Here is a 22809-nt window from a genome sequence, read left to right as displayed (position 1 = left end):
CATGGCTAAGGAATGTTACAAATACGCCTGGTATACTATCTATACCTTCAGTACAAGAACCCAGTATAAGCAAGCAAATTTCAAGGCACTACAACTTAAAACTTACATGAAGAAATACCCCTATTTCCAAATTTGATGGTAACCTGAAAAAGAAAAAGCAGTACCATGACAGATAAAAGTGAGGCATCAAATCTGGTAAATTCTGGAAACAGATTAGATATTTGCATATGGTAACAGTGAAATCTGATATGACATTCACAAGGATAAAAAATATTCACTGAGAATATAAAAGTCAAGATTAATTACTAACAAACTTGAAAGTAAGAAAAAATTTCCTCTGTCTGTGCATTATAATGATCTGTTATGCTTTTCTCTGAAGAATCTGATAGCTATTACTACTGGATGTAAAGTATTCCATATATCATGGAATGATTCATAAAAGTTTGAGAAAGTGTAGTGAATAATTCCTAGTGTTTAAAGAATGTAGAAATATGATTCTATGTCAACTGAGTATGGTATGTGCAAACAATTAAAATCCTTAGAAACCTATGCAGACCAGTCCATAATCCTTCATACCTATATTTTCAGTATCTCACTTTTCCACAGGAGAAATGTTCACTTTCAGCAAGCAAGGACATTGCTATTTTACTTTGCTTTAGTAAAGGGGTTCAAAATAACATATAAATAAGCAGTATGATCCCTGACTGGTATCCCTGTCACTCATTCATCCAAAGATATCACAGTAATATTCACACCTTTCAACAAAAAAAGAAGAGAAATGGGCTGTTAGTTGCCAGTGATTCTGTCAAGTGAACACTTTATTTTGCCACTTAAAATGAAGTTCTTCTGAAAGATCACTTCTGCCACTCTTCCGCAAATAGTGAGACAGGAGCTGCTGTTTATCAGCTGACCTTGGAAGGGTCTTTTTCCAGCAGCAAAGCAGCTCATAGATCTGTTGTGTTAAATTATCAGGGCACTTCAGCTTAACAAGCTGAAGCATGCTCCGCCGAACAGGTAAGCATAAAGCAAGCAATGATGTATTATCTTCTGCAAGCTCTTCTGCAAGCCAATATAGCAAGTTGTCCCATAGGGCCTCTGAAGGGCAAAAATCAGTAAATTAAGAGCATTATTCTTCTGCTGTGTAAATCTTTCTTTTTTTTGAAAAGCTTTCTAAAGCTGGAGGCTCAGTAGGTGAACTCCCCAACTAAATATGGCTTGGTCTTTAATGAAAACATCATCACTTCTTATTTCTGATGTAATTTTTGGTAACTGCACTGAGACATGAAGTCAATTTAGTCAAGAGGAGATTCATCAATGATCTATAACTTTTGGAACTGCCTGGGGAAAGCTAGCAATAAAATAAAACCGTTTGGGCATTTGCTATGACTAATACATAACTTATACTGGAGCTTTCCAGTACAAAGTGAATCTCCTTATACAGAAAAATTTATGCTGCTCAAACACCCCACCACAACATTAACTTACAAGAGCTTTTGCATTTCATGGTAAACAGATCACTTTTTTTTCCTTTGAATAATATCTTTTAACACATTAACTACTTCGGTTCATGAATATGGCATTTAAAAATGTCAGTTACAGCTGAAACAAATCTTGGCATTTAAAAAAAGTAAATAGCAAATATAACTATTATTTATATTGACGTTAATATATTATGTATGCGCTCTTACCCGATGACTCAGAAGAAATTCTTTTTGTGCTTCGTGGACGATTGATCAGCTTTTCATACTATCAAAGAAAATGTGTGAAGGAAAGAGAAATTACTAAATCACTAAGGGAGGATGGAGTGGATTGCAGTAAATCAGCATTTAAGATAGGTCCTACCTACATAGATGATTTGTGTCATTATTAAAAACCAGTTAACGCCATCAGCAGGTAAAAATCAGTATACAGCTTTAAAATAATGAAACTAAGTCTGTTTACACCAAATGGATGTTTATTGCATCTTATTAAAAAGTTTATAATCTATGCAATTTTATAAATGTTTGATTAGAAGCATTATGGCATGACTGGTGTATATAAACTGGGTGTATAGAAAATCTGTATAGAACCTTTGTACATGAAGTGGATTATAATTTCGAAATTTCGAATACTGCAGTAGCTTTGCCTTGGCTGTCTCTGTGTTCTTATTACAGCTGTGGGCATACCAGACTCTTTCAAGGAAAATTTATAGGTTTGTAGGTATGCAGAGCTATAGTAAGGTCTAGAAATCATACTATGTTTGTAGCTATAGTTATTTTGTTTACATGGTTCAACTTTTAATTATAAATCACTAATAATAATCAGAATTCAAAAGTCAAGTTCCATTAGAGAGTGGAGTTCTTCCTGTTTCTTCCTCTGAACACTGGAGAGAAAGAAAAAAAATACTTTGTCCTTTTTCCCTACGACTGAGAAGGAGGACAGTCTTGTGGGCTTTACTCGTTTCCTACTCCATAGAGAACAAGAAATTACTTACATAAGCCCTGAGCACAATAAGATATTAATTTGTATCAAGTGAAGTTCAGCTCTTTTTTTTTTTTGTTAAAAGCTGTAATTGTCCTCTTTTAGTGCTAATGTTACTTTTGTCACACACAGTCAGTTTTATTACCTGGCTGTTTATGCACAGCTTTCCCTGTGAGACGTGTTCCAGATTTATTCTCTGAGCTTCTTTTTCCATTTGTGAATTAAGAGCATGAAACTCTGGCTGGATAAATTACTCTCCTTTTACTGCTGGGCATACTGAGCCTTGCTGAGCTTATCTTAAATACTTTTATAATACAGACTTCATATATTGTTCAATATTTGGAGTGCTTCATACGTACTGAACTACACGTCCAAAAGGTCAATATATTCATAACTGTTACCAATTCACCTGTGAAATAAACAACTTTTCATCAGGCAGCCATCTTGGTAGGGGGTTTCAGTGTGCACAGGATGCACACTGTATGCACTGCTTGGCAGTGCAAAACCATCCTGTGCTGTACTCATCTTGAGATCTGAATCTGCCTTGTCTTGGACGTGCCCTAGTGTGAAGATGGCATAACATGGCTAAAAAAAGCCCTCAAAACAAGGGAAATATAAAGCTCTTCCAGAAGGGGGCATTGTTTTTCTTCCAAGACTCAGCCTCCTTTGGCTTCGTTTAATTATGCATTTATATTTAAACTTATTTTCATTCATTAATGAGAATTTAGCACCTCAAAGGTCTGTATGAGATTTTCAAAGTTATTGTAGATGAACTCAATTACCCGTGCATTGACTTTAATCTGAACCACTTTATGCTACTTAATGTTAAAATAGTAGTAAAAATGAGAAGAATTGAAAATGAATATTGTCTAGAAACAGTGTAATAATATACAATGCATTAGATCCAAAACATTAAATCTGCCTTTAAAGATTAAATATCTGTGGTGAAGCGCTAAATTCACCCACGGTTCAGCTGCACTGGCATGTGGCCCCACTGTTCTGGTTGACAGCATAAGTAAAATACTCTTAGCAGTCAAAGCAGTTTTCTAGTCTGGAAGGCCCTTCAATTAGCTAAGCAACTGCCTTTCTAAAGCAGAGGATCACATGCTATTTTGCTGTTAGACAGTCATTAGACATAAAACTTCAGCAGAATAGTAATTTGATAATGCTTGTATGTATTACAACAATGTCTTTTTGCAAAGCGCTCTGATTTCAGCCAGCAATACTGAAGTGCTCTGTCAAATGGACCTCTGAGACATGACCAGACTCTACTAGCATATCAAACAGGACAGACAGAAAAGGAGAAATTAACCTTTTAAACTCTTTAGCCCAGTTTCACATAAATACAACTGCTTTGAAATCAGTAGAAATATTACTGATATGCACTCACATACTTGACATCAGAACCTAATCCACTGTATTCAACTTGTGCTGAAAATAACAGGTTTGACCAACCAGTGTTTTCCATGCTGAGGAAATGAAAGCTCCATAACAGGAATTGTTAGTGAAGATCAGCTTACTTCTGTACAAAGGTAGCATGCTTAAACTAAAAACTGATGTGACGGGTTACATACAAAGTAAACAACCACTGCTTTGACCACTGTCAGAAATATATTTGTCAGACAGTGGATAATATGGCATGTACATATAACACACATCCACAATTCAAGAAAAATTTAGGCAGGAATTTTAAAGAAATGAGTGAAAATGTAAAAATGTAGTCAGAATGGTTGCCTTAAAAAGATCCCATCTGTCTTTGTCACAATCAAGACCAGGCATTGTGGATGGTACTAACTCCATCATCTGGCAAAAGGAAAAAAAAAAAAAAAAAAAAAAAAGCCCAAACTTCATTTCGTTTTGTAGAGAAAATTTCTATTGTTACTGCCAACACTGAGTATTTGTGATCTCATGTGTATTAAAACTAATCCCTTAACATGTTTAAATTAAACTGAAGATACTTATTAACTCAACAAAGTAGTAGAAATGTAAATAGTCTTTGCTGTTCTCTACCCTGCATTTACTGCTATTTCAGGGATTTTTATTCCCAAACCACGAAAGGCTCCCCCAGCATACTGGGAGCAAGTGAGAAGTCCATCAACAATGCTAGTTTAGAGTCGCCTAATTCACAGTTAAGACAGGAGAGCCTTACTGTGACAACTGGAACTCTGTAAGCAGCTGTGTTAGTGTGAGCAACACTGTACACAGCACAGCATTATCAATAGGCCAGATACAAACCTAAGCATTATAATTTAATATACTTTTGAGATTTGTGGCAGCTTAATTGCTGTACTGTAGCAGTATACATGTGATAGAAACTAGCAAAATTGAAGGGTCATTGCTTGGGTGTATGTCTACACACAGGAATGTGGTCAGATAGTTCTGGATGCTTTGGCAATATATATTAATAGCATCAGCATATGACTAATTATGGACAGTGCCAGTCTCGGTTCATATTATATGAATATTAACACAAGACTTGTACTTTAATGAAGTGGTAAATAGCAGTTGCATTTGACAGATGGTTGGTGTAGTTGGTTGTATAATTAGTGCATTAAATTTCTCCATGACTGTGTTTTCTTATCCAATTTTAACTATTTCCTTCTATTCGTTTTATTCATTAGAAAGCCCATCTAAATGTGAACACATATCTGATTAAAATTTGTTGATCAGATCATAGACAGTAAAACCAGGATAAAGTTCTTATATTAGTTTTTGCTGTCAGTGCTTCCATCACTGTTAATAATTTTAGAACACACTGTAAGATATGGTAAGTAGTTAGAATTTCCTTGTCATTACTCTAGCATTTAATTGCATCTGGATCATTATGTTTAATATATGGTCTGTCTCTCTGCCAGTCAATTCCTTTTCTAGCTCAAACTGCAAATATCCTGTGAAAATGAGTTCACCTTTTGATTATTTTTGTATGTAAAAAGTACATTGTTTTATATTATTGATTACACCCGTGACTAACCAATATAATTGTTCTTATATCGTGCAAAAGGGGATATAATTATTCCTTTTTCAGCTCCTCCATAATATTCATAAGTGTACACAATATTTCAACTTTTACAAAAACTGCCTGAAGTATTGTCTTCAATGCATGGTCTCTCTGCCTGGAACCACTCCATGTTTCTGACCACCTTCTCTCTGTCCTCTTCCAAGTCCTCTTTCTAAGCTCTATGACCAGGACTGCAGAGTGCACTCATGATATGGATGCCTTATAGTTACATGGCATAATCTTGTTTCCATTTTGTTGTCTAATCATTTAGAACATTCCATTTACCTTTTGCTGCTGAATGCTCTGGAAATTTTCAGAGAGCAAAATGACAAAATATTTCTTTTTTAAGTGGTAATAGGTAATTTACAGTCTACCAGTATACAATTAGATAGGTACTTCCACCCCAAGAAAACACTTACTGGCATCTACATTATCTAGTTTATTTTCTAGTCATTCAGTATCATTATATTTTGTGATTCTTCACAGACAGCTTTAGTACTCTGAATATTTTGTACTGTCATCAGACTTTCCATTTAATTATTCACAAGTTTCTGAGAATATGTTAGCATGGATCTGTGTGGGACTTTACTAGTAATAATTTTTCATTGAGAAAACCAACTGCTTTTCCCTACTCTTCTTTCCCTATCTTTCAGCCAAGAAAAAGAAAAAAGACAATTTCTTTTGTTCTTAAAGTCTCTGTGAGTTTGTTCAGTACAGAATTCAAGATATGCTTGGCTGGAAGAAGGTAGGAAGAGCAAAAGAGTGAAGAACATTATAACTGTGTTAATTGATGTTACATACCACTAGATGATGGTGTGGGTGAAATTCCCATTTGCCTCCTGTATTTATATACCAATAGTAAGGTACATTGTATTTAATTTATTAATTATACACTAAAGTGAAATAATAAGCTTCATTGATGTTTTATAATGCTTCAAAAGGATGATAACTGAACTAGCTAAATTATTAAGGAATATTTCTTCTCTACTAAAAAAATCTGACTTTAATCATTATGAATTTTAAATTATTACACTGGATGGATGGAAGATAGATCAAAATGTAGGAAAGTTCACCAAATACAGCAAGGTATAAATTTTTTTTACTAAGATGAATTGCAACGTAAGGGAAGATGTTATTTTGATGCTATTCTTCATCCTAGAGAGAGACATTTCATTCTGTGTACAACAGAAAATACAAGTCATGTAATGAAAAAGTTATCAAAATGCAAATGTTTTCAAGCATTTTGGTCTAATATTTGCATTTAATGAAGATTCTGACTCCTTTGAAATGCACCCTTTAAAATACGTTTACCAGAAGCAAAAGAAAAATTATTTGCAAGATGCTGCAACACACGTTTTCTGAAGTGATATAATAACTGAGTCTCTCTAAGCAGACTTTTTGTGCATCGACCTTGGGTCCTCTGTGCTTGAACTGATTCTGTTAAAAGTAAAGCCACTATTCAAAAAATAGATTTAGAGAAAATATTCCCAAAGGCTATCACCATTCCTGAGGTTTGATTTAATTTCTAATTTATCAGCAATGATCTTGTTATACAGTTCCTCCATCTAATTCCATTTAAATGAGTAGGCTGCCTGTGTGCTACTGTGTACCCATATATATTATATATTCTCACGCACTTATACAGACTGACCAGACTTCAAGATCTCAGCCACACTGGGAAAGAGGAAACACGGCCTTAAATTTAGTATGAGAAAAGGGGTAGTCAGAAATATTTGTTTTGAAAAGTCCAAATAGAACATTTAAGGATGAATATGTATAGCAGTAGGCCATATATGCCAACCCAAATCTAAGACACTTTATAATTACCTTTCTGGTTTAATATAAATGCAGTTCAATCCTTTAAATCTTGTTCTTATTGCACGGTAATATTAAATAAAGTGGAAAAATGGGATGGAAGCTAGGCAGGTGGATGGAAGAAAACTAACTGATGCCTAGGGTGTGCCACAGATTTTTCTTTTTTTAAATCATCTCACTGGACCTCAAGAGTTTGCATTTCCCTCTCTGTGAATACTCCACACAGAATACTAGCCCTGTGGAAAAGCAAAGTGCTTGAAAGCATGTGATTCTCAAAAGAAAACTTACACTTGATATGGAGTTTGTCACTAAGAGAGATCTCCTCCTAAAATCTTCTGCAGTTAATTGTTCTTAATTTTTACTTGAGAGAATGGAGATGAGACAGAAATCAAGAGGTATGCTTACAAAATAAAACATGTATTTGCAGGTCATAGGTTAAGGAAGAGTGAAGTCAATTAAATTCAAAAAGAGAGAGATGCTACTGCTTGTTACTAGAGATTTAGACCAAGTGCTACTGTACATAAGTTGACATTAAAATGTATGCAAATTTGATAGCAGTAGTCTAGCAGCAGCATTTTGTACAATATAGGGTACTGATACCTAGGCTCTTTGAAAATATTACAATGAGATTTCATTGCAGGAATATTAAAGATTAATTTAGGTAGCAATAGCTTTCACCAGAGATGGACATAATTGCCCGTATGGCTGTATTGCAGAGGCTTATCAGGCATAATAGGAGACGACTCAGGTGATAGGAGAAAGATAGGTTACGTGAACCATTTAATGGTCCTCTAGTTTGCAATTCTGCACTTCCAAGACAAGGACATAAGAAGTACATAACTGAAATTTAACCAATAATTTCTCAGGGCCATACCATTTGGGGAGAGCAAACGGGTGAGAGCGGGTGGGTTCTACTCAACATTTTTTTCTGCTCGTGCTTGGATGAGGGTCCCTCCCACCCACTAAAAGACATTCTGAGGGTGTTTGTACATTGCTGATGGATCAGAACTGCTCCATGAGAGACTCCTGTGTGTATCTGTAAAGCAAAAATCATACCAAGATCCTTTTGCCTAATAAATATGTGGTAAGGAAAAAAGGGAGGGATCTCTAACATTATCAAATGAGAAACCTACCTTAGGCAACGTTAGTGCTAATTTACATAGTGGAGACTGGTGGTGATATTCACCATATGGCAAGGGTTGTTCCCATTTCTTGGTTATCATCTCTCTGGTAATTTTATAAAACACTGCTGTTCCTTTGTAATGAGGTGAACTGTAGTTACCAAATTCATCCACTTCTTTAATTTGGAGCTCCAGCCTGGGTTTTCTTTGTGAATGAAAAATCAGCCTGTAGACTTTTCCAAAATCTTTTCCATTCTCTGCAGTACATTAAAAAAGAAATTTTTTTAGGCTGTATTTAGATGCTTGGCATCTAAAATAATTCATTAGGGTGAGTCAAATAGAGCTAATCACATAACATTTCATTGTTCTTTATCATTATTATTACTTTATATTGAACATCTGAAGTTCAAACATTCCTGCCAGCCTGCTTCAGTAGTTGTAATGTCTTCATAGTTACCTTTCTTAGCCCCTGAATTGTTGGCATAAGGTCTAAGTGGTGTGGCTGTGCTACAAGTTTAAAAGTAAGGAACACACAAGGGGATAAAGTACATAACAAGGAGAGAAAAAAAAAAAACCACGTTGCTGTGAATGGAAGTATATGCTTTCCATTTATTCAGAATGGATATCTGTCTATCTGTAACAACAAAATGAATGGAGGTAGAGAAGTAGGTGAATTTTTAGGATTTGTATTTCAGTTTTGATTGATGTAACACTATCCTTTGCATATACGAGCAGGCAGTCCTTAGGGGCTAGAGACTTCTCTTTGTAAAGAATAATCCTTTCTTTAGGAGTTTTGAATGGGAGAGTTTATGTACAAAATGTTCAGAGGGCCAAATATATTTTTATATGTTCTTTCCAAAACTGACAGAAAGAATATATCTAATTTTGGATTAAACTTTCCTGAGGCTTCTTATCTCTTTTCCCTTTAAGCAAATCTCTGAATGGTGGCGGCCACTGCATGGAATTTTTGAGGCTGCTGATGGAAACTGCATAACAACTCTCTCATCAACTCAATTCACAATGCAGCTCACAAAAGCAACATTTTGCACTGGATTTCAATGTTTAATGTTGATCACTTTAAGTGAATCTACACAGATAAAATAGCAGACTGTTTCATTTTGTTCAGAATCTGTTTAATTCTATGAAATATGCCTTATGTTAAAAAGCCATTGATGGAATCCTGCCCTTTTGAAGTGAAAAATAAAATACCAAGGGACCGGGTTTCACAGAATGGCAGAGGTTGGAAGAGATCTCTGAAGACCATCTTGTTCTGCTTAAAGCAGGGTCACCTAGAGCAGGTTGCTCAGGACCTTGTTCAAATAGTGCATTTTATTTTTCAGTTGGAGCAGTTTCACATGTAGCTCCATGCACATATCTTTTAAAAGAAATAAAACACTGAAATAACTAAATGTGCTGTGACTAACCACAATCTACTAATGCTCACATACAGTGTTTCTGAATAGCTGAGGTGATTGATATTGTTCATCCAGATGCATGAATTAATTACCTTACCTGAAGCAAAAATATTGCCTCTAAATGTAAAATGAATCTGCTCTCCTTCTCTTAATGGGAACTGCTGCGTAGGTTCTGGGGGACCAAAGTAGCCCTCCTCATGGAGATTTTGAAGTTCGCAGCTCAATTCTTTGGATGGAGATAGCAAAACTACTATTTTATATGGGTTTTCTCTTTTCCGATATAGTATCACATTAGCCATTGTGCTACAAACAGCTTCTTCCAGAGCCTGAGCAAAGAGGAGGAGATACGTGTTGTCCAAGAGGAATGAAAAGCGAATGACCACAAAGCTGTATTAAAAAAAAAGAAAGCAAGAAAATAAATAGCTCTAGCTTAAATCATTTTATCAACTGCTAACAGTTTATTATATAAAATAATACAGGGCTCAGTCTCCAATGAACCTTTTGCTACCTCCTTTTTATTCTTGTTTCCAGCACATGAAAGGGTAGAAATTTGTATGCTTCCATAGTGTAGAGTATATTGACTCTCTATGATTTCAAATATACACAAATTTTAGATGAAAGTAAGAGAAAATTTCCTAATAAGGAATAAAAAATAATTGTTTTTTAGTTAGAGAGCGAAATTACATTTTTAAATTAAGATTAATATCTGCATTTCCTGTTTCAAGTTTTGTATATATTACATTGTGTACAGTCTATAGATCAAAAAATATTTAAACAAATTTATACTTCCTGTAATTAGGAGTAACAAAACTAAATGATCTTATATTGCAAAGTGGAAGAAAGAGATGCTGGCAAGTTAATAATTAATAGTGAATGATTTCTTAACTCCACTAATTTCCATTGATTGTATACTTGAAAGCAAATATTTTAGTAAATAAAATGTTATTATATTATTCATACATTACCTTTCTAAATGCTCATTTAGTTCAAATGATACAAGCCCATTCCGTGCATTCTGGATAATAACATCATCAAACACCTTCCACCCTTCTCCTCTGTTTCTGTGACCTAATAACTTCAAAGTATCACTGAGATTCTCCCCATTTTTTCTCACAGAAGCACTCACAGCCCTGGAAAGCCAAGAAATTATAGGAAAAATATATAATGAAAAATAGATCCTTAGAAAGAGTAAGCTTGTATTTGTAGCTCTGCTTTTTCTTTTGCTTTCCTTGATGGCTACATGTGGTTTTTCCACCTTACTGAAAACCTACATCTGGAACTATAGTCCAGAGTACGTCAGTGATATAATTGTTAAAAGGTTTTAGTTTTTGGGGGTTTTTTTTTCAATTCTCCAGAAAGGGACAAAAAGGAAAAAAAAAAGGTTTCTACCTAAATGACTCTGTATTAATGTATCGTTTACTATCATGCACAGTAATTATTATGGATTGTTCTTGAGTCATTCATCAAGATTTAGATTCTCTGGAAGTAGATATCTGAGAAAAAAAGAAAAAAAAAAACCAACAAAACCAAACCCAAAACAAAACCCAGCAGCCAACCTTTTCTTCCAGAAGCGAATCTTACTCAATAACCACAAAGGAATTTAGAAAATAAGACATGACTGCTATCCATTATCTCTTTCAACAGAGAAAATAAAAGTAGCTTCTCTTCAGATCAGGTGATTACACTCAGAATGAAGCAACTGTGACATGACATGCTCTGGCTAATTTCTTCTAATGAATGAAACATGAGGGTTTTCTTTACAGAAGCCCATAACAATCACACACACCTCTCCTTACCAATTTTTAAAAATGGGATGTGAGTAATCCATTCACCTCAAATGCACATCATATGTACCGTCCAAAAAAGAAAATATTCCACAGGACAGCCTAAGCATTTCTCAAGCATACAGCCTCAGCCTATGTGCAAATACAGGACAATGTTGGCATCATTTTCTAAGGAATTTGTATAGAAATAAGCAATCAAGCCATGGTCTTTTCATGGTTGTGCTTTGATTGAGAATCTAAAGTGCCATTTAGACAAGGACAGATGCCACGAAGGTACTGCAACACCATTAAATGCTTCTGGTACAGGATATGAAATTTGAATGTCTTATAAATTGACACGGGCACCCTTTCCAAATCTGAAGTTTGTAATAAAGATGGATGTTTAGTCTAAGACACCAGTGTGAATGTAGAGCTCTTTAAAACATGATCTGAGAAGTTTTGTAAAAATGGAAAACTAGAAGATTGTCTGCCTTCTCCATCTGTACCTTGCTTATTTTCAAGACAATCACAATCTTGGCATGTGGATGAATTTTAAAAAAGATAATGTTTAGCACAGTAGGAATAAGCTAACTCTTTAATGACCTAAAGTAGAAGTACTTGAAAGCTGACTCTTGTCCCAGGCTAGTCCCTACAAAGAAATCGCAGAAAGCCTTTCTGAACCTGGAGTTGCCCATGGTAGCAGAACTGGAAGGACAACAATCAAATGGTAAGTTCAGATTAATTTTTTTCCTGCATGAGATGGTAAAAACACCATCTATTTTGCTATCAAAATAGATGAGGTCTTCTTTGGCTTTTTTTTTCCACTAGAAATCTTTATCCATATCCTCGTATGCATGCTGGATAAATGTCTTTGAACCTACAGTTAACAACTGAAATGTAGAGGTTTTTTTTAGGAGTCCCTATGTTGTAATGCTTTTTAAAGATATTCCAAAAAGTCTAAGTTTTAGAAATTTTGCAGTGAGTGCATTGGAAAAATCTAGGCCTTTATTTAGTGCAGCAGTGACTACAAAACTGACTTACTCCAAACCATTGCGTCATAAATTTTCACTCAGGTAGCCATTGGATTGTGTAGAAGTAGAGATTAGAAAAATTCAAAGGCCAGGGTAGCCAAACCACTGACTAGTAAAATTATGATTGTAGCAGTTTTGAGACATGGTTATTCTCTATGTTCAATGTTTGGCTTTGGTGAAAATGGCTGAACATTTCTTGCTGAAAAAATCCATGCATTTTTCATCCTGACTCCTGTTAAAATATAGTGGTCAGCATATTTAAAGATAATACATCAAATGCCATATGAATTTTCCTGGTAAAGCTGTAGCATGAGAATTGTGGGGATTTGCTCTAGGGTTTCTAACAATGTCTCTCAGTATAGCAGACTGTATTAAGGAACTAATACATTTTTAATACAAAAAATTATTAATCAGCAACTGTTAAAATTAATTCATTTTGATGTTTTGAAAACACTGAATTTGTAGTGAAGTTGTTCTTACCGAGGCTGGTATGCCGTAGCAGCCCTCTTTACTGTAGCACTAATGGCTCTCACATGTTCTGCCTCTTCTCCTTGCCTTTTTTTTTCTGGGTTTGGAGGACAGGGTAGAGTAATAGTGACTGAACTGTTAAATGGTTGGGCTGAAGGGTGCTGGGCATAAACCAGTACACTAGTAGATACCACTGAGTGGTACATACTGTGTCTTGCTTTCAATGCGGAAACCAATGATGGTTCAATTGGCTGCACCTAAATAGGGAAAGCAATTGTACAATTAATTTGCAAATTAATAAATCTTCTCTTACATGCCTGTTTTTAACAAATTGATTTATCTTTTGGAATTGGATTAGACTATCACAGAAGTTTTAGGCTCCTCTCTATAACTCAGAAACAACCCAATCAACATATCAGCATTTTATACAAAGCACAACTGAGTGCTTGAAAGTCATCAAAAACTGGAGCCTTTACTAAAATATTTTGACTGTTTGGTTCCTGCTTTGAGTTCAAGTTTTGAAATTCCCGACTTCCCTCCCAAGTTTGATAATTTTCTAAGATTTTTCAAATCTGTATTTTTTTCACTGTTAATTTTAGCTTCTCTGTACCTCAGTATCAATATTTTTATGGGGGAAGGGAGAAACACATTATAACTGAAGCAGATTTTGAGATTATTCTCAGCCTAAGACTAAGAGGTGACAAAACCTTCTGTTGCACTGCCTGGTACAAGTGACAGTCAGGTGAGAAAAATTGTTCCATTAACTTAAACACTGGGCCAAGCAGTTGAAGTTTGGAGCTGATGCTTATGTCATTGTTGAAGACAACTGTATTTTCTGAAGTATATCAAAAAAAGGTAGACAGCTCTTTTCAGCTAGAGATATGTTCACTGCTGACAATATCATGTGGCTTTAACAAAGTTCACAGGAAATCGTTTGCTGTGTATGCAGGTCGCAGAGCTACAAGCACTTTTCCCTTTTTCTAATAATAGAACAGGTTGCCTTTTAACATTATTGGCATCCTTGCTTCAGAACTGATCAGATACACAATACTTGCTCCATAAATATGTTATTTCAAGCTCACCTTTAACTGCATGGGTGCTGGAGAACTGAATGTTTCTGGAGGGTAACAGAAAGAGATTCTAGAATCCACACTCAGCTTTTGTAAGAGTCCTACCTTAGGGACAGTAAAGGTTTCTTTTTTTAAGCATGACAACACAGAAAAAACACCCAGCTGATAAATTTTCACTTCCGCAAAGGTTTCCTGCATAAAGAGAATGTGGGGTTAGAGCTCATGGGAAGGAAAGGAAGCTATATTCTACAGCAGATTAGCTTTTTGAGAAGGCAACATTATTTACAGAGCAAAGTGTGAAATGAAAGTAGATTGAATATTATTGCCACTTGGATGCTCAATTATCTGGTGATCTCTAATCGTGCGATGTCATTAATATTATTGTGTATGATTGGGGTCAAATGAAATAAGCGCATAAACTGGGTGTTGAATCTGGCCCAATGGAATTCTTCTGCAGTTAAAATAAAGAACCATCCTGCGTTTCTCTGAGATGGAATTTGTATTCTTATACACAGAATTGTGTTACTTCTCTGAATGCAAAATAATTGCCCTTAAGTTTTTACTTTTATCAAATAATGCAACATATTACACTTATTTACAAAAATCATGAACCATTGCTCAATCATTAGTATTGTAGGAACAAGCACTTGCCTTAACATCACAAGTGAAAAAAGGGCCTTGTTAAATACTAGGTTTCAAATAGAAAGTAGGAAGAAAAGTTCAATTTAACCTTATGTATTGGGCAATATGGCTTAATAATGGCAACTTTACTTGTATAACTCCACAGAGGCTTAACTGGGAACCTGGGATGATGTTTTTGCAATGCTTAGATGAGAGGTTACCAACCTTCTGGTTTCCTTGATATCCCTCCAAACAAATAGGAGTTAAGTAGTTTGATTGAAAGTTCACATCAGTCACCTTCACCATAATCTCCCGATAATTTCCTCTGAAGCATGAAGTAAATGGGATTGCAATGTTGATAGGGAAAGGGGTTGTTTTCTCATAATCAGAGCATTCAATACTGATGACATTGCTGACCAGCTCCTCAGAATCAGCCACCACCAAGGAACTAGCATCATTGACTATCTTACACTTAAGATTCTCCAGAGCAGTTGCAGGGGCTTTAATGAAACAAGCTACTTCACGTTCCTTCTTGCCACTCTCTTCCACTAGAAATCTGGAGGAAAAGAATATAAAATATTATTATATGTATTTTGGGTGGGGTGGTGCCTTGTATTTTTAATTAAATACTTTACTATAATGATGTGCTATATTGTAGCATAAGCAGATCATTCATAAGAGTATATGTTACGTTTCGCTTGTTTCAGAACAGCTTACAAATTATCATAAAAGTGACTAATTGGGGTCTTTTCCTACTGATTTCTAACAATTCGGGAATTATTGACTTTACTGTCTGGGACTCAGTCCCTCTCTGGCATTAGAAAAAGATAAATCTATGCAATCAAATAGAAAGTTACAGTTTACTTTAGACCAAATGGAAGATCTTCATTGTGCATGCTTGAGCTGTAAACTGCTATTATGTGCATGACCAGCACAGCTGTTCAATACATGCATACTGAGTTTCTGGGCCCACAGATGTTTATATGTGTGCTAATAAGCAATATTTATGTATATCTGTTCCTAAAAACAAGAATATGTGCTCACTCTTTGTTCATCCAGTGCCTGGATTTTTGTACTTCACATCTTTGTGCTGAAGATGTGAAGGTCAATAGGTCATTCCTACAGATATCATTATTTGTTTCCATTTTGCTGCCTTCCATTTGCTCTGTCAGTCTGTATTCTTCACTTTCTACCCCTTTTGAAGATTCTTTGACTACTGCCTTTCTCTCCTGTTCAAAAAGATTCATGACAGTTCTGTCATCAATGTCTTTCACTGTCCCAGACAGAATGCCTTCCTCACTGCTCCCAACAGCATCTTGAAAAACCAGTTCTGGAGACTTTTCAGTAACAGAGCTAGATGGAGGTCTATGAGGTTTACTCCTGCCATTGCAATCTTTTTTCTCTGTAACAGAATTCATTAGTAGTCTGTGTTCACCATTTTCCTTTTTCATTGGAGGTTCTCTGCTAACATCCTGTTCTCGAGCAGATACGTTTTCAGCTAATGATGCAACAATGTCTTTTTCCACAGTTTTAGTTTCACTTGGCTGGATTTGATTAACATTCTGAGTTTCAGTCTTGTTCATGGAAGGAGTTCTTTGGGCTTGCTGACTGGGACTAGAAGATGCTTGCACAGACTCTGTTGCTTCTCCTTCAGAACAACACACATCTGTTTCCCTAGAAGAACACACGTCTGTTTCTCTATAAGCATTTTGCGCAGTCTGGATCTGAGAATCCTCGTCTTGTCTGCAGCTAGCAGCACAAAGTTTATTTTCTGCCTCTTTAAGGTGTGACACTGTCTTTATCAAATAATCCTTCACTTTCTGCAGACAATCTGTAATTCCATTGTACTCTGAGGAAAAAAATAGGCAACCAATTGAATTTTCCTTAAAAGCTAGCAAAAAAATATGAAAACTTTTATCCACATACCTAATGAATTCCACCTAATTCCATAGTGTCATCCAATACATGAAGCACAATGTATTTTCTGGCTTTCATTTAGTATTTTTGCATTATTTGCAATTCAATATGAATGAATTTCTGAAGAATTGAATACAACACAGTACAACTGTGTATTTGTCAAAGAACTGCTGTGGCAACTCTAATCAACATCTTTCTAATGATCAGACACTAGCTAAATTCTTAATGACAATCAGTCTAAAGTGTGGAATTGGTAAATAATAGTCAAATCAATTTGGGAAGAGCTTTAAAGCTAAACATTAATTATATATATTTCCTAAAATTGAATCCTGCAAGATTCTAATGCATGGGTCTCTCACAAAGCTGTTATACATGAGCTTAATATAAAATATGCTATGGAGAATAGCATATGGAGAATTTTTGCTATGGAGAATAGAGGATAACACAAAAACACCAGCACTGAAGTTCAGCAGTTTGCAGCATGCAGTTATATTGTGGAGGTTGCTCTTGCATATAACCAAAAACCCCTGGTGAAGAAGGATGCACAAAAAGCACACAACCACTACGTGACATTCATGTAAGATTTTATCTTTAATCTATTTATTTTATGATCCCTTATTTTTTCTTATCTTGCACCTTTTCTTAGAAATCCTTCCAGATATTCTCTCCAAGGATTTCAGATGTATTCCTTTCAGTTCTCCCCTCACCTTATGCTGTCAATCTCTACAACTAGAACTGAGTCTTCATTAGTTAGGTATATTGCAAACATCTTGGAAAATGTCTTGCTTATTTCTGTTTGCTGCATGAGATCCTGAAAATCTTTGTTTTGCAGGTTAAATCCAATGGAAGTCTGTAAAAATAAGAGAATTCTACAGAATGAAACACAGTATGGTGTGCTTTCCACTTATAAGGGACAGACACACAAGGGAAGGACAATAGAAAGGGCTGATATGTGTCTTGTGGGAAACCACTGGCTTACGTTCACTTTTTTCAGTAACTTCATATGAACTAAATAACTAACTCAAAGTTTTCAACTTGGAAAATAATTTCATTGAGTAAGAATGTCCTCACATCAATGCGTGATGTTATATGTTCTAGATAGGCCTTTCACTTTCATCTCTGTTTGCATCGGATTAATTTAAACGTACAAAGAGTATACAATTCAAGAGAAAGGTTTTTTTCTTGTTGTACTCAGTTTAAAAATTATTCCTTTGCAATACTTCCTCAGTTCCCAAATGACTTGTTATTGGATTTTGACTATATTAAAAAAGAAAAAAGATGCAGCAAACACATTTTTAATATATTTTTTTCCACTGGTAGTTCAAAGAAAAAAAAAAGTTTGTTCTAAGGTTCTGCTGTTTTTCCAGGGGCACTTTTACAATAGAGAAGAAAAACTTCTAAATAATTTAACAGGGCTGAGAAATAAAATAAAAGGATTGGAAATAACATAGCTTCGTTCGCATAAGAGGTTGTAAAAGGCCTCTTCCCAGTCTCTCTGCAAGGCAAAGTTCAAGCCTCGGCAAAACTGCCAAAACTAACCTGTTTCCTGCCTGAAGTTTGCATTCTTGGAACAAAACAAAAACCCCAAAACAAATCATACAGCTCCTTCAACTTCCCTAAACTCAAGTTTGAAGCTAACAGGGTCATTCAAAACAAGGGCATGTTCATACAGAGTGAATGTGACTTTTCTAGTACTGCAGTGCTTAAAGCCAAAGCCAAGCCCTGTAACTTTACACTACCCAACTGTGTCATGTGAAAAGACACTTTTTGCATTCTGTTACAAGGTTAACCTCGAAATAAGCTTACTATCTCTTTTGATTAGATAAGCTACTATTGCTTTTCTAACACTTTGCTTTCTATGCTTTTTTGATGTTTCATAACACAGCTTTAGAGTACAGTGGCAGTTTATATGCAACTGTCTTAAAACCTTTTTGCTGACTGTTTTATGGAAAAGTGTTAGATGAGGAAAAGTAGCTTTTTGGAAGGAGAATGATACTGAATTCTCAGAAATCTGCAAAAAAAAATAATCATATGAAGCCAACAGGGCAAAGTTGGCTTGATCTTGGAGCTTCAAAGTAGGTCCTTTTTTTACAAAAATGTTCTTCTGTTATTGCAGACAGTTTATAAACTGTCTTTAGAACAAAGACTCATGAACGTGGGCATTGCTAAAGATTTCTGCCTGGAATCTCTCTCTTTCTCTGTTATGCATCATGCTGTTAGATCATTATTAAATGCAGAAATACTAGTTTTCTCCTTTGGTGAATGTTCATTAAGATGTTGTTTCTGAGGAAAGGGTTTGTTTCATTTGTCACAAAATGATCCTGCATTTTTTCAGGAATAAAATCTGGTTTTGGTCCTCAAAATAGATAACACCATTATTATATCCACATTGTTGTTGTAAATGCAAGAAATTGAATTCCACATGTTTACCTGTGCACTAAGATGGCACAAGTCTTTCTTATTTTTATTGTCACCTTTTTATGTTACTACTTTTAGAGCACTGTAGGCTATATATATTGGTTTTACTTGGAGAGGTGCTGGCAGCAGGGGGGGCCTCGGGCCACTCCATGCCTCACACAGCTGGCTCCACAACGCACCCACAGCAGGCCTGAGCTAAGCCTGTCAGCAAAGCTGCTGCTGCCTCTGTGAAAACATATTTAAGAAAGGGCAAGAACACCAGAGAAAAGTGAGGAGTGAAGAAAAAAGTGTGGGAAACAGCCCTGCAAACAGCAAGGCCAGAGAAGGAAGGGGAGGTGCTCCAGGCATGGAGTGGAGATTGCCTTGCAGCCAGCGGGAGAACAGCCTGGAGCAGATATCCACCCTGCAGGCCAGGGAGGACCCTGTGCCAGAGCAGGTGGATATTCCCTGAAGCAACTGCAGTCTGTGGGAAGCCCAGGATTTCCTGACAGGAGCTATGGGCCATGGGAAGCACCCACACTGGAGCAGGGAAAACTATGAGGAGGAAGGAGTGGCGGGGGGAACCGTTATGGATTGACTGCCACCGCCATTCCCCTGGGCTCTGCTGGGCGAGGAGGCGGCAGAGGGGGCAGGAATGGAGTGAAGCTGAACCTGGAAGAAAGGATGGCTGGGGGAAACATGTTGTTTTAATTTTTTGCCTTTGTTTCACACTACCCAAATCTATTTCAATTGGCAATAAATTAATTTTTTCCTTCAGTGGAGTCCAGTTTGCCCATGATGGTAAGCAGCAAGTGATTTCCCTGGCTTTATACTGACCCATGAGCTTTGTCGTCTTATTTTCTCCTCCTGCCCTGTTGAGGAGGGGGAGTAAATTGCTGGGTGAGCATCTGGTGTCTGGTCAAGATAAATCCACCAAAGTATAATATACATAAAACTTGGAAACAATCCTGTTTAGTTAATTTTATTTTTATATATCTATTTTCCTCTCACATAATGAGAATTACAAGTCTCATTGAATCTCATGTAATAGACTCAAAAATACAACAGTTGAAATATTAATTCATTTGGTCTCATGAATGACCAAATACTGAAATACTAACAAATGAAAAGTAAGGTCCCTTAGCATCATAACACAGCAGAACTCAGCATCCAATATACCCAGTCCATTATCTTTACAGGTAAGCCCCTCTATACTTGCCTGGACGTGCAGTCAATTCCTTGTGTTTGTCACGGAGAGCACTCAGCAAGTGGCAGGTGTCTTGAATACTTTCCATAACGTTCTCCAGCTGCTGGCTAAGAGATCTGCTCAGCTGTTTTGTTAAAGAGATCAGTCTAAGCACATACTCCCCTATACCTTCATTATCCAGATCACTTCTCAGAAGCACATCTCTTGCTAGCAAGTTTAGGTGCCGGATTTTTTCCAGGACTTGGCCTGATGTGCCTGCAGGTGTAATCTTACCTTCAGCCATTTCCATTTTATGTTCAGAATATACTATTACAATTTTTTTTCTGCTCAAACACTTCCACGAGGTGTTGTCCTTGGTTCAGACTACTACACTGTTTAGTGTTTATAGCCTGAACATAATTTTTTAAAGTACTGTATTCCACACACACTGACAAATACAACTCTAGCTTAGAAATGCTGAGTTAATGTTGAGTATTAAAAAGTTACTAGGTGACAGAAAGGAGTGGCTCTTCTGTAACTAGGGGCAAGGATTGCCAAGAGATGCCAATGTACACCATATACCTTTAAGTGAGGTTATGTAACTCAGTTGACTTAAACGTCAGGAGCTCTGAGCAGTTTCTCACTTCAGTGGTTGTAAATGGTCATTACCTATGAAATCGAGCTTAACTGTGAACTCATATAGTCATCAACAACAAGGAATTGTTTTCATTGCAAGCTAACATTAAATGCTGTAGGTCACTTGACACCATTTTTTGACAATTGTATTTCATTTGTTCAGAAACATCAAATAGGTGGGAGGGGTCCAAGCTGATCTGCAGTCTGGATGATGTATGTGAATTATATGTAGATTTTAGCAATACAAAAATCTACAAATCTAATTTTGTGACTAGCAAGAATTATTTATTAGCAACAGACAGTTAAAGAAACTTGCAGTGTTTTCTGGGGTGTGTTTATGTAACAGGCAAAGAAACGTAAAGGAAAACCAGGTACAGCTGAAAGTTCAAATAATTAATGACTGAAATTTTGCTTGACACTTTATAAGTTGAGAGCAAACTTACAAGAAAAACATGAACTCACTAAAGTTCACTGCGGCAGAAAGAGTTGACTATATGGGGCTCACAGGGAAAAAAGGACTGTCCTCAGGTGTACCACCATGAAAGCGGGCAGCACTGCTTTCACAAGGGCTCGTAACCATGTGTTCCTGGAGGCAACCTAGGAGGAAGCAGGGCCAGTGCCTGACAGGGCTCGTGTGCTCTTCATTGTCTTCGGTGGGTGAAATTTGAGCAATGATACCTCAATGATAGTATTTGCAATGATTTCCATTTCACCCAGCAAGTTCAGGAAAAGAAGTCTCACCAGGATAGCATGGAAAACAAGTGGAAAAACAGCACTGACCTTCTCTTACTGATGCTAGTTCTCATTGCGCTGTGCTAGGGGACGACAGGCCTGAAACCCTCATTAGCAGAGTTCAGTACTGGGCTAAATCTGAAGTATCACATACACCAAAATACTTTAGAGTTTAAGAAATGTACTATACAAATTGCTGGTATAGTGGCTTTGGTATTAAACATTCCTTTTTACGGTTCATTAGAAATATAATTGATGCAGATTTAAATAGCAATTAAAATGGGACTGTGATATAAAAACACGCTGAAACGTGCATCTAAGCATTGCAAGAACTAATAAGGTAATGTCAGCAGAGTGCTCTGAAGATGTAAAGCACCGTATAAATGTTAAAATAACAATGAAGGATATAAAAGTGTCTTTAATCAAACGTATGAGCTGAAACCAGCTGCAATTATTAAACTCAAAAGGAAAGTTCCTTTTGACTCATTATAGTCTGCTTCATCACACTGAGTGCACTGCACAGCTAACAGAAAAAGGTATGTGAATCATTAACCTATTTACCATTTCTGATGGTCCAGCATCTCCACATTTTTCCCTTTTTTTCCTAGTACAAAGGGAACTCTGAGAAGAACATATACTTTCATGTACAGGAAGTGAAAAATGTCACCTTCCTACCCAAAATTTCTGTGATGTGTGAGGGAAAAAAAAAAAGATGGGCAAAAATGCATTATCATATGTTTATTGTATCATATTGCATAGACCAACTTCTTGATGTGAATCCCTATTTTTCCCCGAACCGTAGTATAGCTGGATTCATCAGCTCTGGATTCTTTCCGATATTTGTATTTGACTAGATTACTTCAGACTAAACCAATTAGTGATGTGCAGGTGTGAGTTATGAAAAAGGACAGTAGTTTGAATAAAGGTAAAAGTAGATCTGGTTCTTAAAAATTAACCTTTGTGCATGAAATAGATAATAATAAATGGACCTGTTGTCAGAATATGCTATTCACTGAATGTTGTAGAGTTTATGAGAAGCTACTACAACACACTGTTATAAACACAGTTTTAGAAGACATGACAAGAACTTATTTATATTCTTGATTGCGTTTTTTGTCAAAAAACTACGTAACTACCTCCTGCTTCAGCTAATATACTGTGTCTCTATAAATTGTCTAT

At 36.1% G+C, this 22809-nt stretch overlaps 1 protein-coding gene across 1 annotated transcript; it reads right to left on the bottom strand.

Moving 5' to 3' along the window:
- Nucleotides 1-805: 805 nt before the first annotated feature.
- Nucleotides 806-20566, bottom strand: DTHD1 (death domain containing 1). The gene is made up of 10 exons (XM_064450787.1): nt 20296-20566; nt 15807-16653; nt 14988-15318; nt 14154-14333; nt 13084-13328; nt 10775-10939; nt 9907-10196; nt 8407-8651; nt 1689-1746; nt 806-1095 (listed from the first exon to the last, which is right to left on the bottom strand). The coding sequence occupies exons 1-10, from the start codon at nt 20564-20566 to the stop codon at nt 806-808; spliced, it is 2922 nt and encodes a 973-aa protein (XP_064306857.1).
- Nucleotides 20567-22809: the final 2243 nt, after the last annotated feature.

This window comes from Phalacrocorax carbo, chromosome 4 (genome assembly GCF_963921805.1).
Source record: "Phalacrocorax carbo chromosome 4, bPhaCar2.1, whole genome shotgun sequence".
Classification (NCBI taxonomy): domain Eukaryota; kingdom Metazoa; phylum Chordata; class Aves; order Suliformes; family Phalacrocoracidae; genus Phalacrocorax; species Phalacrocorax carbo.
This window is presented reverse-complemented; position numbering and strand designations above follow the sequence as displayed.